The sequence below is a fragment of the Amphiura filiformis genome, chromosome 5 (genome assembly GCF_039555335.1).
Source record: "Amphiura filiformis chromosome 5, Afil_fr2py, whole genome shotgun sequence".
Lineage (NCBI taxonomy): Eukaryota > Metazoa > Echinodermata > Ophiuroidea > Amphilepidida > Amphiuridae > Amphiura > Amphiura filiformis.
In genome coordinates this window covers 54659893-54677414 of record NC_092632.1, presented here as the reverse complement: position 1 = coordinate 54677414, position 17522 = coordinate 54659893, and the positions used below count along the sequence as shown (strand labels likewise).

Here is a 17522-nt window from a genome sequence, read left to right as displayed (position 1 = left end):
TGGTATCAGGAATAATGTGCTTTACTGGATTCAAAGCTTTCTTTCTGGGAGAAAACAGAGAGTTATCTTTGGCGGAGCTAAATCTGATTGGGCTTCAGTCACATCGGGTGTTCCTCAAGGTCTGTTTTGGGGCCCATCTTGTTTCTGTTATTTGTAAATGACATTAATGACAACCTGTCCTCTGCCTTATTTCAATTTGCTGATGACCATACACTTGTACGCTCTATTAGAACTTTTGAGGATCAAGTTGCACTGCAGAAAGATCTTGACACAATTCACAAGTGGACCATTGAGAATAAACTCCCCCTGAATGCTTCTAAGTGTGCTGTTGTTCATTTTTCGAGGTCTAGGGCTTGCAGTCTTTTTACATGCAAGTTAGGTGGTATTCCAATTAAGGTTGTTGATGAGTATAAACTGCTTGGTGTTGTTTTCAATTCTTCCCTATCGTTCTCTTCACATGTTGATAAAATCTGTAAAAAGGTTTCTTGCCTAACTGGTTTTGTCATCAGAACTTCTCGCCATATGCACTTCGGTGCTCTTCTACATCTATTTAAGGCATTGATACTCCCTCATCTTACTTACTGTGCTGTTATCTGGAATCCTTGTCAGACTGGCCTGCTTGATAGGTTAGATAAGAGTCAGAGAAAGATTTCTAAAGTTTTGATGTATAGGAAGAGGTGTCCTTCTGATCTTTCATATGAGTCTAGATTAGATGAATTTGGATTACTTAAAACATGCAACTTATTTGATTTGTTGAGGTTGATCTTCTGCTTTAAATTGATTAATGGAATTGGTCCTTCTTTTTGCCAATTTTTCAAGCCTTCTAAGGTTAAGGAGTTTAGGTATCTCCACTGTAGTTCTCATACCAATGCCTTTTTCAACTCTGTTTTTGTTTCCTTTCCACGTTTGTGGAATGAACTTCCCACTGTTGTACGCTCTGTGCCCTCCCTTACCTTGTTTAAGGCCATGTGTAAAGAGCATTTTATGATGTAATTATGTTTTTCATAGGCTTGCTTACTGTTAAGTTATGTCATAGAGTGTTTCACTCATTTTTTCATGCAAATGTTTTTGCTTTAATTTATGCGTATCTTGTATCTATATTATTATTATTATTATTATTATTATTATATGTACTTAAATATAAGCAGGAAAGAAGAACACATTGTGCTTGGACTGTTTAGTCTATTTCTTCTTTCCTGGATTGTCATTTAAATTGCTTTTAATGTTTTTTCATGTTTGTAATTTATGGCAATTGAAATAAATATTATTATTATTATTATAACGCTCACTTTCCACATATGGCTAAAAAAGGCTTGTTGAATGATGGGGTCAAATTTGATCTCAAGCATTTTAGGTAAATTTGAGTCCCTGGATGTTTCACTGTCTTGAAAAAAAAATTAGAACTGGATTTTATTTAAAAGGTGCTCAAACCAAAATTTTATGAGGGCATACTGTTTAAGCAGACCATAATCTGGTCGGTTAACCGTGTAAACGTATGTAAAATAAAAAAAATTAAACGTAGACACCCTTAATACCAGCAATGCTAAATGGTGTATTGTATGCATATTTATTATGGTAATTTTGTTAGGTTTCACATCATGAATACATTTCTACATAAAGAAGCAATTATGCCTTGTGCACAATGATTAATTCTACAACAGCTTTTTTACCTAATTGTATTTCAACTATTTACTATGCCTGGCTACTTTGAGGTTGTTCATGTAAAATTAGTAAAAGTAGCACTTTATTCAGAATATTTTTAAATGACAAACTTTAACATTTATGAAGCTGTCAATTAGATCAACTTCTATTTGATCTCAGTAGATTTCAATTAGTAGTGAACAAGTGACAATGTAAACCCTTGCTGGTTGCTTTTATTCAGTAGATAACAAGTACATCAGTATCAATTCTTCAATGGACGCTACTTATACTATTTAATTACCATTAAATGTTTATTGATTGCTCTCTTCAGTAGATAGCAAACACATCACTACTAAGATTTTCATTGTTTGCTTTCTTCAGTAGACTGCTATCTTCAATTGGTAACAAAGACATTGGTATTATTAAGATGTTCATTAATTGCTATCTTCAGTAGATAACAAAAACATTGATGTTAAGATTTTTGGTGATTGCTATCTTCAGTAGATAGCAATAACATTGATATTAAGATTTTCATATATATTGCTATCTTCAGTGGAAATATGGATGAATAAAAGATTTTTAAATCTTTAACTATTAAAATAGTTATATTGCCTCTTCAGCAGATAGCAAAAACATGGATAGTAAGATTTTTATAGACTGCTATCTTCAGTAGGTAACAAAGACATTGGTATTATTAAGATTTTCATTAATTGCTATGTTCAGTAGATAACAAAAACATTGATGTTAAGATTTTTTGGGGCTACTATCTTCAGTAGATAGGAAAAACATAGATATTAATATTTTCATATATTGCTATCTTCAGTGGAAATATGGATTAATAAAAGATTTAATAAATATGGATTAATAAAAGATTTAATAATTATATTGCTATCTTCAGTAGATAGCAAAAACATGGATATTAAGATTTTCATTGATTTCCATCTTCAGGAGGTAGGATTTTCATATCTTCAACAGATATCTTCAACAGATATGTTCAACAGATAACAAAAAAAAACAGTAATTTAATCTTTTACTTGGACATCTACAGTAAATATGGACTCAAATACTCAAAACTGCCACATGGAAGACTTGATTTCTTCCTGCACAGGCTAAGTGTATACACTAAGCGTTATGGCAGCATACAAGCCCACATGATGCCATCCCACTTCTGTGATTGGTAGCTCTTGTTCTCCTAGGATTAAAACAGTTTATATTTAAAGTTTCATGATGTAAAATATCATAAAATGTCATTTTATTTGTTGAAAAGGACAGATACTACTGTTATGATATAAAAAAGGTCAGATACTACAGTTATGCAATAACCTCAAAATAGATGGTACACAGTTAAGTTGAGATTTTTATATCACTTGAAACCTCTGGCTACATTGTTTAAGTACACAACATTTTTTGCAGATTAATTTGGTTAGCAAAAATATCGTGAAATTTACATTCTGGTACACCAAAACAAAGTTATAACACATTGTCTATGGAGCAGTGTTATACACATACCCATGCATTACTCGCAAATGCAAAATCGGAACCCACTGAAAAATGTCATAGGGTCACAAAATACTCCTTTAATTTGAAAGTACCGTATGTGCATATTCTGCATATTACATATGCAGATGCTCTGCTCTGATCTTAAATAAGCATTGTGTTAAGCTTATACAAACCAAACAAAATGTGAATGTAATAATATAATGAACATTTTGCAACACTGAGTTGAAACATCTGTTAACATTAGTAATTTAGTACTTAAATATGACTAAATGTCACTATGACACGGTTTCAGATTTGAAGCAGGTTTGACTGCCAAAAATGGCAAAATATAAAGTTTCAAAAATATTGTTTTAAATATGTTTTCTAGACTGAAATTTTGTGCAGAATTCATTTCTGAAGTCAGAAATGCACAATCTGTCATTGTTTTCCTGATATGAGCATTACAGTAGAGGCATATGCTTTTGACGGAAATAAAATATGAGATCCATAAGTGACAACATCATCACAACATATTTGAACTCTATTGGCACACTTATAAAGGCTCTGCAAGGCTCACATCATGTTGTAGTGCAAGTCTGACATCTGATTGGTGCACACACATTGAATATAGGTCACATGATTGCGCAATATTACAGGTACTAATTGTTCCCGATTTTGCTCAAAAATGGGGCGGCAATCAATTTGATAAAAAAATTAGAACTTAAAAAATATGCATTTTAGCACAAGTTTGATACTATATCCCTGTAGTACTGTATCATGGGAATAACTGATTAGTTTTTCTGAAGTCAGAAATGCAAAATCTGTCATTGTTTTCCTGATATGAGCATTACAGTAGAGGCATATGCTTTTGACGGAAATAAAAATATGAGATCCATAAGTGACAACATCATCACAACATATTTGAACTCTATTGGCACACTTATAAAGGCTCTGCAAGGCTCACATCATGTTGTAGTGCAAGTCTGACATCTGATTGGTGCACACACATTGAATATAGGTCACATGATTGCGCAATATTACAGGTACTAATTGTTCCCGATTTTGCTCAAAAATGGGGTGGTGAGTCAATTTGTTAAAAAAATTAGAACTCAAAAAATATGCATTTTAGCACAAGTTTGGTACTATATCCCTGTAGTACTGTATCATGGGAATAACTGATTAGTTTTTTAAACATGTCGCCCTCATATTTTTTTTTTTTTTTTTTTTCGAAATGCCAAATTTTACGTAATTTACAGATGTCACAAATTGTTAAAAAAATTAGAAAAGAAAATTGAGAAGGAATGGAAAGATATTAATGTTATACCCAAGTAGGAACTTATACTGTGCATAACTGATTAGTTTTTCAAGCCTATAGCTCTTGTAGTTTTCTTGTAATCCCGATTTTTATAAATGGCGGGAATTTTTACACACATCAAAATTTTAAGGGGTAGGGGAAACCTTTTTACATTTTGCAAGTTTTTCCCTCAGTTAAAATGAACAAAGTTAGGTATCAAATGAAAGCCCATTGAATACTGCATAGACTGGTAGGTCAACCATCACTGTAGCACCTTCCTATCAAGAGTTATGATTTTTCAAATAAATTTTTTTGCCGAAAACAGCTTATTTTGGCATGTCAATTGTCACGAGGCATGTCATATTTGAATGATTCTGGCACGCAAATGATTAAGTCAATCACAAAACAAATACCTGAATCCATCAAATAGTACCCTCAGCTGATATGTTAACATTTTAAAGGGCCATATCTATGTCATTGTAGACTCTATGAGTATACAAAGTTGGCATGTGAAAATTTTGTCACCCAAAAGTGCATTTTTCGGGCAAAATCGGCCACAAATCAACATTTTGTAGCATAACGTTCTACGATGCACGCTTTTTGACAAAGAAATCATGTTCTACAAACAATTTTACCCTAGAAAAGACACCTTAGAAATTAAACATAGCTATTTTCACTCTGGAGTGAATTTTTACACACTTTGGCAGTGAAACCTGCTTCAAATCTGAGACCATGTCCTATCCACAACTCCCATCTGTTCTGTTATTGCTGTATATTTATCTCTGCCATACATTGCCTGTACCATTCAATGGTTCTAATATTCTGTTATTAAAGCCATATTGTAACATTTGCTGAGGAGGGCGCCCTCAATGTTTTCAAAATGTTTAGATTTTTTTCACAATAATGTATATGTACTTGAATAAACTAACATACCCTACTGTAATTGTGACACAATCTGAGATTTTTAATAAAAAGACATGCTCCATCATTTTATTTATCCGATCAAATGGTCGAACGTAAACGTGATGTTCATAACACTGGACGAGTTTACGTACATGGCGTATGGGATGGTCATAACACATCAACAGGACCGACCTCACTCAAGATCGACAGAGTGACATGCTTTTGCAACATAGGCATTGGATTTAAATAGTGAGTTTCTTTGTTCTGCCTCATTTCAGTCATTTGTTCAGCTCAAAATCAAAAGGGGACAATTCTGAGAGTGAAAACTAACATTTTTTGAAAAAGAAATACAAATCTATTTCTGATGTTACAACATGGCTTTAACTACCAAAGTCCAAACCTAGTTCACAGTGTATGAATATTCTATTAGCTTCTGGATGTGATGCTAAATTACACCATTCCAAATGTTCTATTGGCTTATGTTACAATGAGTGATGGTTTGGTTTACCATTAATTCAAACATTGCTTCTGATTATATAGAAATACTGCGTATATCACTATTATCAGCAAGCATCCATCCCAAGCACCACATGTGCAAAGTTTATCATGGGTATTAGTATTACCATTAAACACATGATATTGATATTTAACCATCAAAGTTCAATATAGTCCTGTTGTTCCAGTAACTAGAAGTACTCGGTTCGTAATTAAAGTGGTCCCTTACAATATTAGGTAAAACATGCAAATAAGGTCATTAATATTCATTAATATGAAAAACACCTGACACAAAACTTTTACAGCACATCAGGCCACCATATCCCAATCGATTATTGCATTTAAGCTGCAGAGTGGATTATTGAAAATTCAGGCAAAATATTCAAATAAGCTCATTAATATTCATAAATATGCAAATAACATGACACAAAACAAATACAGCACATCGGACCCAGGATCGGACCACCATATCCTATCACCATACCATACCAAGTTTGAAATTGATCGATTGTTGCATTGTTTGAAGCTGCACATGGGATTAATGGCTTTGACAACGAGCTAGCCAGCCAAACAAACCACCAGGCAGGCAACCATCTGAGCGATAAGCCCCACGCGTGTGGGGCCAACAAAAATGACTAGAATCTACCGCAGTGTGATGCACACACACCCCCACCAACAAATGTGGACCCTATGAGCCTCCTACATGTATGTAGTTAACAGCATAACCGTGGATGCACTGACATTTCACTAATAAAAGCATGGACTTTTGTGGCAAGATATGATATTAATTTAACCGTCACTCAAATTGTGGACGTGGTATTACACCTGCATGTACGATATATTATTATTGCATGTAGCGCCCCCTGCTGCTCTCTTATGACAGTTCAAATCAAACTGCTGTGCAAATCAAATCTTCATTGGCTGGGAGTTGTCTATGTGGATGCAAAACATATTAGGCAAATCCATATGGATCTGAATCAATCTGAATTGATACATGTGATATGGGCTGTTTTATTGTCAATATTTTATCAATACATGTAAATATAATCACACAAACAAACACACACACAAAGCTGCACATAGATGCTGCTGCTTGATTAATATGGTTGCATGACTAACTCACTGGTTGTTGCACTTAGTCATAGTCGTGACTACTAGCGACTATGACTATGTGGTAGGTGACTAATGATGACTATCTTTTGTGCTATATAAATACATTAAGACAACTATAATATACATGTATTCAGTTTGACAAACTGATCATTTGACACCCATACAAATGTTGCTGAAATTGATTTTTATGTGACCATAGGTAAATGCGTTGTATTTGCACTGACTCACGGTCTATGCCGACTAGTTGACTAGTCATGCAACCCTATATATTAGGTCTGTGTAAGACCCAGTTTACACAGAAAGATGTCAATTTCAATTGCAACATCAAATTCATTACATACGTAATATCCGTCATGATTTCATTGTTTTTTACATCAAAGTTTAACTGTAGCCAAAATGTGCCAGACATTGTCAGGGAAGAGGGGTGTAACAAAGATTATGTAACATACCATTACATTCTCATTTGATCAGTTTTTAAGGTCAAAGAGGGTCATTATCTGTTAGTGAAGGAGATGATTCAAATGTGCAAAATTTGTATAGAGAATCATCTCTACCACCAACAACCCGGTCAATTCATGACAAATATTATGTGACAAATATTAACGTGACATATATTACGTGACAGATATTTACGTGACGGATATGACGAAACAACAAACCAAGACTGTCGTACATAAAATCATGCACATGGTAAATGAAAGAGGTGAACTAGACATTACTTATAATTATCACAATTTTGAAAAAAATAACAAAAATACTTTTTAATGATCAGAAGGGTTCAGAGACGACGATGAATACAGGTATGCACCTGTATGGGTGAAGAAATGTTAGTTTTGATGCATTTGTTGCATCTATGTGAGGGGCAAAAATGTCTAAATGAATTGACTGCAGATTGACATGTGTTCTTGGCGTCACATATATGACTTAACAAAATTGGTCTTCTTCTCTAAGCTATATCAAATTTTTGTGACCGTATGATGCAAAATGCGGGGAAGAAAAGTTTATGACATAAATTATTTCAAGTCCTTGCATTGAAAGATGTGTTAAAATATATTTCTATAACAGACAACAAATGATTTGCTATTTCGGGTGTGTTTTACTCTGCTGAAGTTATCCACTAAAAGATATCAGCAACTATAGTTTTAATAACCCAACATCAGGATATCAAGTTTTGCGAATCATACTGTAAAAGCAGTTTTCTCAAAAATAAGGAACTTCTTCCGATATTTTGATGTTGTAAGATATAATAGGAATGTCAATTTTCATTTTCAACAGTTGAGAAACAAAATTCAAACTCTGCTAGACTGTTATGTATGATAGTTATGACCCTTGAAAAGGCATAAACCGAACAATGACACCTAAGTGAGGTATAATATTTAGTTTAACAAAATATAGGTGAATATGTGACTTGACTAAAAAAGCTGTTTGCTCATTTCGATGTTAATATTAAAAAATATGAAGCATCACCTTATTTTATTTCTTTAATTACCCCCTCCCCTCTTACACACTGTGTAATTATCATATAGTCCCTTATTTCTTGTGTGACAACATATCACACAATATTAAACTATCATAAACAAAATCGTACAGTTTTCCAACAAGCCATATAATATTGTATTAAATGCAAGCAATTCAATATCAGCCCGATCATCATGTGTAGATTGCCATGTCACCTCTTATGCATCCACATTTTTGTCTTTGTATGTTGTTGGCAATCTGGCCAAATGTCAGACCAATCTCTAGCTGATTACTCTTCTTGTGAAAATAGAAAGTTGATAACAAGATTGGTAAGACAAATAAATTTGATTAGCGTAACCCGAGATGAAAAGGAGCTGATTGAAAAGATTCAATCTGGCTTGGCCAATGAATGCGTCATTGTTTCACATTATTGTTTTGCATTGTTTGTTTATTTAATTTGTACATAAAATTGAAAAGCTTGATGCAAGTTTAAAATATCATATTGATTCTTACCTCAAAGATGAAAAAAATAATTTTGCAGCAATATTAAAATGTCAACTTATGTTATTTTGTTATGTTTTTTATTTTATTTATGTTATTTTATGTTATTTACTAATTTCTTAATTTATAATCATTTAATTAATTAATGGGTCAATCCATGTCAAATCAACCAATTTCCAGAAAAGTTTCAGCTCAACTCCCTCGGATTTTCTTTGTAAGTTCCTAAAATATTGCCCTTGTGGTCAAATGAAAAAATCTGAAATATGAGGTCTGTACATTATTTAGTTTTCTTGCGAGAGCCTCTCAAAGTTGGGATGGAGGGTGAGGTCAATTTTTTGTGTAGAAATTATATTTAGAGAATAGAGAATAAAGGTATTGTTTTTAGCCGCTGGAGTGCATCTATCGTCTCAAATAACAAGGGCGACATTATTTTAACTAAAACAATGAGGTAAAGCAGAGTTGTCTAATAGGCCAAAAATAATGATGTTGTGTGTTATATGAGACAATAGTTGCACGACAGTGGCTAAAAACAATACCTTTATTCTCATTCTTAAACACTTCAATTCAAATAAATATATTAATCATAAGTATACCAAATTTTAATCAAATTAAATCTTACATTTTACAAGGAATTACCTAGAATCGATCAGTCCTATTGTTGCTATGCATCTGTGACTGGTTCAAATAGCCCGTACGAGTATCGCATCGACATGCACACGCTAAATTGTGTGATATCGTGTCATATCATACAAGTAAGAACCAATATGATTGCAGGAACATTCTGAAGTGTTTAAGAATGCTAAATTTAGGGACCCCTTCTTCCTTTACTAAATCTATATAGTATAAACACATATTCTGTTTGTATCAAATAAGTGTAACTACTATGTTTCAAGAGAAAATGGTCCAGATCTTAATTATTAGGCTTGTAACTTGTCTTGTAGATGGTTACAGAAGATCCAAAAGAAAAGTGAGAAGGAAAAATGAGTATAGACTCTGTTGCCCCATCACCACTAGTTCAAGTAACTGTAACTCAGTAATCTTTATTTAACATTATGACATTATCTGATTACTGAGTTACAGATCGGTCTATTGACATTTGTTCCACAAATAAGAAACATCACAATATGTGGGCTCATTTTGGGCTCTAAGGATGTTGCTGAGGAACTCTCTCAAGGACAGTTTAGGCATGCACTGATGATTTTAATCCCATTATACCAGGGTTTGGGCGTGCGTGGATGATTTTAATCCCACTGTATTAGTCTATACTCACAAAGTTGAGGTAATTGATCTACATTGATCTCATCATTTGGGTGGGTTCAAAATTCCCTGAGTTGGCAAAACCTACAATCTTCATGGGAGTAATTTACTTAGTGCAAAAGTGGTCAAAATATTGCTCTGCAAAATGTCTTAATTTTCATGATTTGGATTTATCATATTGAGCAGCATTCTACTTGTGATGTTTCTACACTGTGTAGAGAGGGTCTACAGCATCTCTGAGGTAAAACTGACAAATACAAGGTATATTTCTTGATGCTTGAAGTTTGGATTTCTTAAACGTACAGTGCATCCCTATGTACCGCTGCAAGACTTCAGGTCCGTAGATGTCATTATGTTTATGATAAAGACTGAAGTCTTGCTGGCAGGACTACCATCACCACCCACTGTAGCTACAGCTCTGCCCCTCATGCATGACACAGTAAACACTTTATGCACATGATTAAAAAAGAAATAATGCTTTAACATAATAAATTATACAGTGTGCCCCACAGTGAGGACCAAAACAAATTTAAAATGTACAAAGTAAAATAACAGTTGTGTTGCAATACAAGTGAATAAGGGATGAAATCAAAACTTGACCTGCGATTGACCGCCGGTTCCACCCGGTTCCGTCTAGTCACCACTGTTTAGAACAATAGCAACCGGACAGAACCAGGCGGAACCGACCGAGTTTTGATTTTGTCCCTAAGTTTACTCACATAGTTACTCAAACCAGACACATAATATACAGAACAATTTGCAGTGATTAGTGGCGCATCTGTACATGGATTTCAATATCCCAAATCCCTGACTTTTTGTCATTTAGAATGTCTTAAACAAACACACCATTGTCAGATATGTAGAATAAAAACGATTTACACAAAGTTAGAAGCTGCAGGGTCAGGGAAAGGTTAACTTATTTTCTTGCAATTCTCAGTCAAAATTGTTAATCAAGGTATATTGAAGTACAATGGTAATTCATTCCATTTGATAAGAAATAGGTCTACATTGCTGTACACTCAAACAATTGAATTGAGGACCTCAGAAGGTAAATAGCAAAAAAGGTTTTTATATAAACTGGCCTAAAAAAGAAACTTATAATTTTTCACAAGATCATATCTTAAAATTCTCTCCATAAAAATGAACAAATATTGCAAACAGGATTACTTCAATACTCTACTCTAAACACATGTCAGTAACCAAGCAGTTGTCCAATTAACACAACAGCAAAATGCACTGACATGGAACACCTTCCTGGACCAAATTCACAGCCCAACAGATTCTACGGCTGGGTTCCAATTATTCGCCTGTGAATGTGGTCCTGGAAGCTGTTCCGTGTCAGTGCATTTTACTGTTGTGTCAGTTGGACAACTGCTTGGTTACTGACACATGTTTAGAGAGAAGAGTATTGAAGTAATCTGTGTGTGCAATTTTTGTTCATTTTATGGAGAGGATTTTAAGATATGACCTTGTGAAAAATTAATAAGTTTCTTTTTGAGGCCAGTTTATATACATGTTCATGTAGTATCAATGCAAGGAGGGGCTTCAATACACTACAACATTATTTCACAGAGCGTATAGATAGTCCCCTTGTAGCAGAAACTGACATTAACTCCTTTTCCATGAGTATGTGACTTTACTCCTTTTCAGTTCTGAGGTCTTCAATTGAGAAATCAAAAAACTTCAAAACAGCACCATAGTTGTGACATGTTTAGTTATTTATGTCAAGGTGGGTACAAGGGTGTAAGGGGAGCAAACACGTCAAATAGTTTTGGGGAAAACATCAGCCGGGTTTCTTTGTAAAAATGTGTTGTCAGAGTGTGACCACTACCTAGCAAATGTATCTTGTAGATTTGATAGAAAAAAATTTAGTTGAAACCTCATATATCCCCCCTTAAAGATGTGTGATCAGATGGACAACCTCACCCCCCCCCCTTTTTTTTCCTATAAAAATTGAGATTTTGGCATCAGAAGAAAGCTCATATTTTCTCATAATCCCCGGGAAATATTAGGTCTAAAACATTTCCGTTTAGATGTTGTGAATCAAAAAGTGATAGCCTCTTTTATAAGAAAGACCATTTACTTTAATTATAAACTAATGAGTGGGCTACAAGTAATAATGATGATGGGGAATTAACAAATTTGCTTTAAAAAAATCCTAAATAGTTATAACACCAAACTAACTGTTTGTTACACGTAATGGCATTATTGAAAGATGCTTAAAGAGTACGGAGAAACAGCCCAAGCCCTTGGTCCAGTCCCCTGTTTATGTAGTAACCATGGATACGCCACCAGTCTGTGCTGATGGATAAAACCATAGTGACTTGATGATGATGAGTAATTCATTTAACATGAAAAGCTTGGTTTTTACAAATATAATTCAACAACAAAACTTGAGCCAGCAATTATGATACTCCTCATGCAAGTGAGTGGCAGTGACTACTGACCAACCAACACCAGCGACCCAGCACATGCCACACTGCTATCGGGCAGTAAAAAAAGTTTTTGAACATACCCTCACCTCTGCGAATCAGTCTTGGTTCCCCAAGTTGGATATAGAAGTTGACGTTCTTCTCATATTCTTCATCATCAATAATTGTTACTTCGATGTATTTCCTGTAGGAGATAGATAACAGAAGAAAACATAATTATCAATATTGTTGACAAAACACCACATATATGCCACACAAAATAGATGCATTTCGAATTAGGGGGGTTGTCTCAAAGCTCACGAGTGGTTTGAAAACAAATGCGAAATGCGATTTTTTTTTTATTCCCGACTTGGTATTTTTATAGGATTTTGAGAAAAAAATCTGATTATCGCCAAGTGCCAAAAAGGCATTTAGGCTCAATAAAAGACCTTCAGCAAAAAAATCTTTTAAATCTATGTAAAAATATAAGGCTTATAATATGGTTCTTTAAGGTTACACAAAGAGACGTATAAAAAACGTATAAAAGACGTATAAAGTTGTTCTCTAAAACAGAGTTTTCTCAGTAATCAGATATCGCAGCCAAGAGTGAAATGTTGGTGCATTGGATGTAGCTTAACATTTTTGTGTGTGTTATATACAAATTATTAGAATAAATTTGAAAATCCTTCGTTTAAAGCATTTTTACCCACCATGTTCACAAGATCAAAAACACGCTCCATGAGGGTTTTTTCAAATGTAAGGCTCCGTATAAATCCACACCGAGCGATTGTTTTCTTCTTTTTCGTATGGTATTACAAATCGATCAAAGAAATAATGTTGCCATGGGGAAGAACCAAATGCAGTACCGATTAAATTTTAAAAGCCCGTTTTGGAGGAAAATTTTGGAGAATTTGCTTGAGAAAAAGCTGGTTTGTGAAATTATCGATATCTTGATTACGAGACGTTAATTTAGACATCTGAATACCTACATTATTTCTCAACATTCTGCCAATTGCTATTCCATTTGATTTTCACTCCAAATTGAAGCTAGTTTTGCAAAAAAGCGAGGTTTTCCTCCATCAGTTCGTTCAAAATTTCAGCGCCGACATGCGTGTTTATTCTAAGAGCCATAATGCGGACGCGATTGTAATCATTGTAATTGCATCCAATTATAGAAATATCATCCGCTTTGAGAACAGTCAATTGCGTGAGGTGATATATGGCGAGTGGATAGAGTTCGGACTGGGAATCTAATATGAATTTTTTTCGTGGGTTCGAGTCTCCGTGTGGCTGAATTTTCTTTTTTTCTCTTTTCTCATTTTTACTTCCTTTCTTTCCTCTTTTCTTTTTCCCTTTCTTTTTTCATTTCTTTTTTTTTTCATTTCTTTCTTTCTTTCTTTCTTTCTTTTTCGTTCATTTTCTTTCTCTCTCTTTCTTTCTCTTTTTCACTTTTTCTTTATTCTTTCTTGCTCCTTTCTTTTTTGTTTTATTTGATTGATTCGCTGAGTGCAGTGAATCGTGATGGATTGTTTTTCACTTTATATAATTCATAGTTGATTTTAATCCCAAATTCGATTTACAAATAATTGCTTTTTTGATATTGTTGTTGTTGCCTACCCTTAGGCCTACATTGTAATCAGGGGAATAGCAGCATTGATTTCATCAAAGATATCAAGGCTATAAATTCAAAATCAACACATTTTCCAGGGCGTAGCTTGACGAAGTGCCCCAATCAATTTAAAATTTATAAAATCCTTGTGAAAATTGCGAAAGCGGCTTGTGCCACCCCGGCATCCGAGCTCCGGGCACGAGCTAAGCCAAGTTTCATAGCCTTTTCATGTCTTGACCGTGGATCGATATTCTATTGTAAGTAGGCCTACGTCCCGATGCACGCTTGTTCATTTTCTGCATGGCTGTTTCTGTTATGAACTTACGCCCTCTGAAATCAAGCGCATGAAAACTCTCGCTAACCTTAAAACTACATGCTTAAAAATATAGGGCTGCTTGAAGCACTGGATGGTGAAAATGTTACAGCATTGCAACACAAGAAGAAAATTATAATAGTGACCTATTAACCTTTCAACATTGTCCCTATGACCTCTCACCCTACAATATGGCGCCTATTCCAAAGAAACCACTATCGTCATGGCATTGAATCATCACATCATTCCACATTCCCTTCTCATTGTTATTTTAAATTCCCTGGTACTGCTTTTTTCAAGAAACAATGGTACTAACTAAGTATTATCATTGCAACAAGAGGTATTTATCCAGAACTGCATTTGTGTGGATAAAATGTTGCTGCTGTACTGACCTCCATCACTGATACTAAATATGACACAAAATGGGCATTTTTGAAGAGAGCTTTAGAACAACAGTTTTCAAACAACATAACCTACATCATTTGCACAGCTAATTCGGTTATGATGTAGTAGTGTTTGCCACACTGATTCATTGAACACAATGTCATCTACTGCTGTTACATATCACTGATAACTATACCTGAACATAGCTGAAAGCTTTTGAAAGCATCTTTTATATATTATAGCAATTATAGGCATTTGCAAAGCATTATGGTAGGACTGGCTGGTGATAAGCACATGCCATATCTCATACCAGTATAAACTGCTGTCTACTGACGATCCGTGTCACTGATAAACTACCTGATTACAAACTTCACATAGAATTATCTCTACACTGTGTAAAGAATCACTTTGGGCAATTCATCACAAGGCTTAGCAACCTGATACAAAAAAGAAACCAAAGCTTATAATCAAGAAATAATCTGGTGCAAGATAGAGTATATTTAAACCAAGGCATCAGATCTGTGTGTTTTACCTAGTGCATACCACTGAAATCAATGTTGTTCAATATATGAATTCATAGAGAATGAACCAAATGTAAATCATGAGTTTGTTATATGTGACATGATCAAGTGGAACGAGTAACATTTTGGCAATTTTCAATTAGATGTTTTTACAACCTTTTCTAGTAGTTTACGAATGCTACATTTTGATGCAAACCACATCAAAATCGGACATCTGGTCACCGAGTTATGAGCAAGTAATCGATGAAAACAATATAAAACAAAAGAATTTGAACACTGGTTTTGCCAATATCTCAAAAACAATACTAGTGACATCCGACTCATTCCCCTTGCTCTTGTCACATATTAGTATAAGTCTAGAGATTCTTAAAACATATTAAAACCTAAATAAACCTACAACTATGTATAAAACACAGTTTTTTTTAAAGATCCGCTTGGGTTTCAAAGATTTGCACATAAAATTGCCAATATTCTTTGCAATAAAAATGCAGATTGTCCAGCTTCACATCTCTAGTTCCCAAGTGACATGACAACAAAATGGCTGTTAAGTGTGGTCAAATTACCATATATTCACACCTTTATCCAGTCTTATAACCTAGATATTTATCACATTTGTTGAAGGCTTTAGGAAAGTACTGTGAGATGTCCTTAGGGATTTGTACAGTGGACAATGTCTGTATCACAATACAATTACATCATGTCATACTAGTAATTCTGTCTCCATAGTGACATGCTTTATTGTTCTGGAATTTTGTGGTTCTGTGGAGTTTTCAGGTTGATGTTCTCATATATGTGATGCGATCAAGCAAAATCAGTCGGAACTCGGCAATAATAAATTTTCAGTTTCTTATAGGATAGTAAAAAGCATTTACAAAGCTGGATTTTGAATAAAACCCCATTGAAATTGAACAATCAGTTTCAAAGATATGAGCGATTCAATAGTTTCCAAAACAGGAGGAAACAAAAGGAAATATTTCCTTTGTTTGGCTGTATCTCAAAATCAATATTTCCGAGTTCCGACTGATTTTGCTTGATCGCATCACATATTAACCATGAAATCAATTAATGTTTGTAAAGAATAAACTCACTTAATCTGGTTGGAAACAGAAACTGAACAGTATGTAAAAACAAATTAATCAATTCTTAAATGCTAATTACTATTCAAACTGGTGGTAAATCAGTACAGCAGCAATACAGGTCGATTTAAAATGAACTGTACCCAACTTTACCAAATTGTTTTATATATTTATGGAGACTTTACTTTAGATTAGAAAATGAACTATTATTAGAAAGCAGTAATAGGTGTGATGTAATAGAAATGTTGAAATTTAAAAATAGATGGTTTTAATCAGAAGATAAAGATATCACATTTTCAAGTTTAATATCATCCCATTTTTAGGGCAACACACAGAGCTATTTTATCTATTGAGAATACGAGGTCAAATCCATGACTGATTATATTCGGTTTATTTATTTATCAGCTACTCTTATTTTCATATTTAAATAAACATGTATAATTTATGTTTAACTGAAACGGTGTGAGGCATCAATTGAGTGTGCCCAAAATGCTGCAGAAAAGATAGTGTGAATAAAATAATCTGTGTGCTACATTGTTTTTGGTCTGTTTTTAAGAATGTACTTTTTCTTCAAAGCTATTAAAGGCAAATACATGATTTTGTCACCCTTAATAGGAAACATACCAGCCTAACACGGCTTGCAATTAGAAATGATTTAAACATCGGTAAGTATTTTACTTTCAGTTTTTAAGTTAGGTATAGTTCTTTTCAAATTACCCTGTATGTATACACTTGTAATATCAGAATCGAGTATGTATAGTTGAAGACCGAATTAAAAAGACTAGTTTGCATCTGATGTCAGGGCAAAGGCACGATGTGATTGGTTGCTGACCTGCGCAGTACAGCATTTTTGTTCTAATTGGCCAGACGTCATACACGAACTAGTCTTTTAAATTTGGTCTTCAATTATACCCAAAATTTACTTCCATCCATTCTGTTGGATAGTCAGTCAGACTAAACATAATTTGAACTTCATAAATCAAACACTCGTACATTCATATGCGATGCGATCAAGCAAAATCAGTCGGAACTCGGCAATAATAAATTTTCAGTTTCTTACAGGATAG

At 34.1% G+C, this 17522-nt stretch overlaps 1 protein-coding gene across 1 annotated transcript in view; it reads right to left on the bottom strand.

The window, feature by feature from the left end:
* The window catches only part of LOC140153384 (sodium/calcium exchanger 1-like), a 220775-nt gene that overhangs the window by 73300 nt on the left and 129953 nt on the right, over positions 1-17522 (bottom strand). Inside the window, 1 exon segment of the mRNA XM_072176124.1 lies at positions 12657-12757. Coding sequence (XP_072032225.1) covers positions 12657-12757 — 101 coding nt within the window.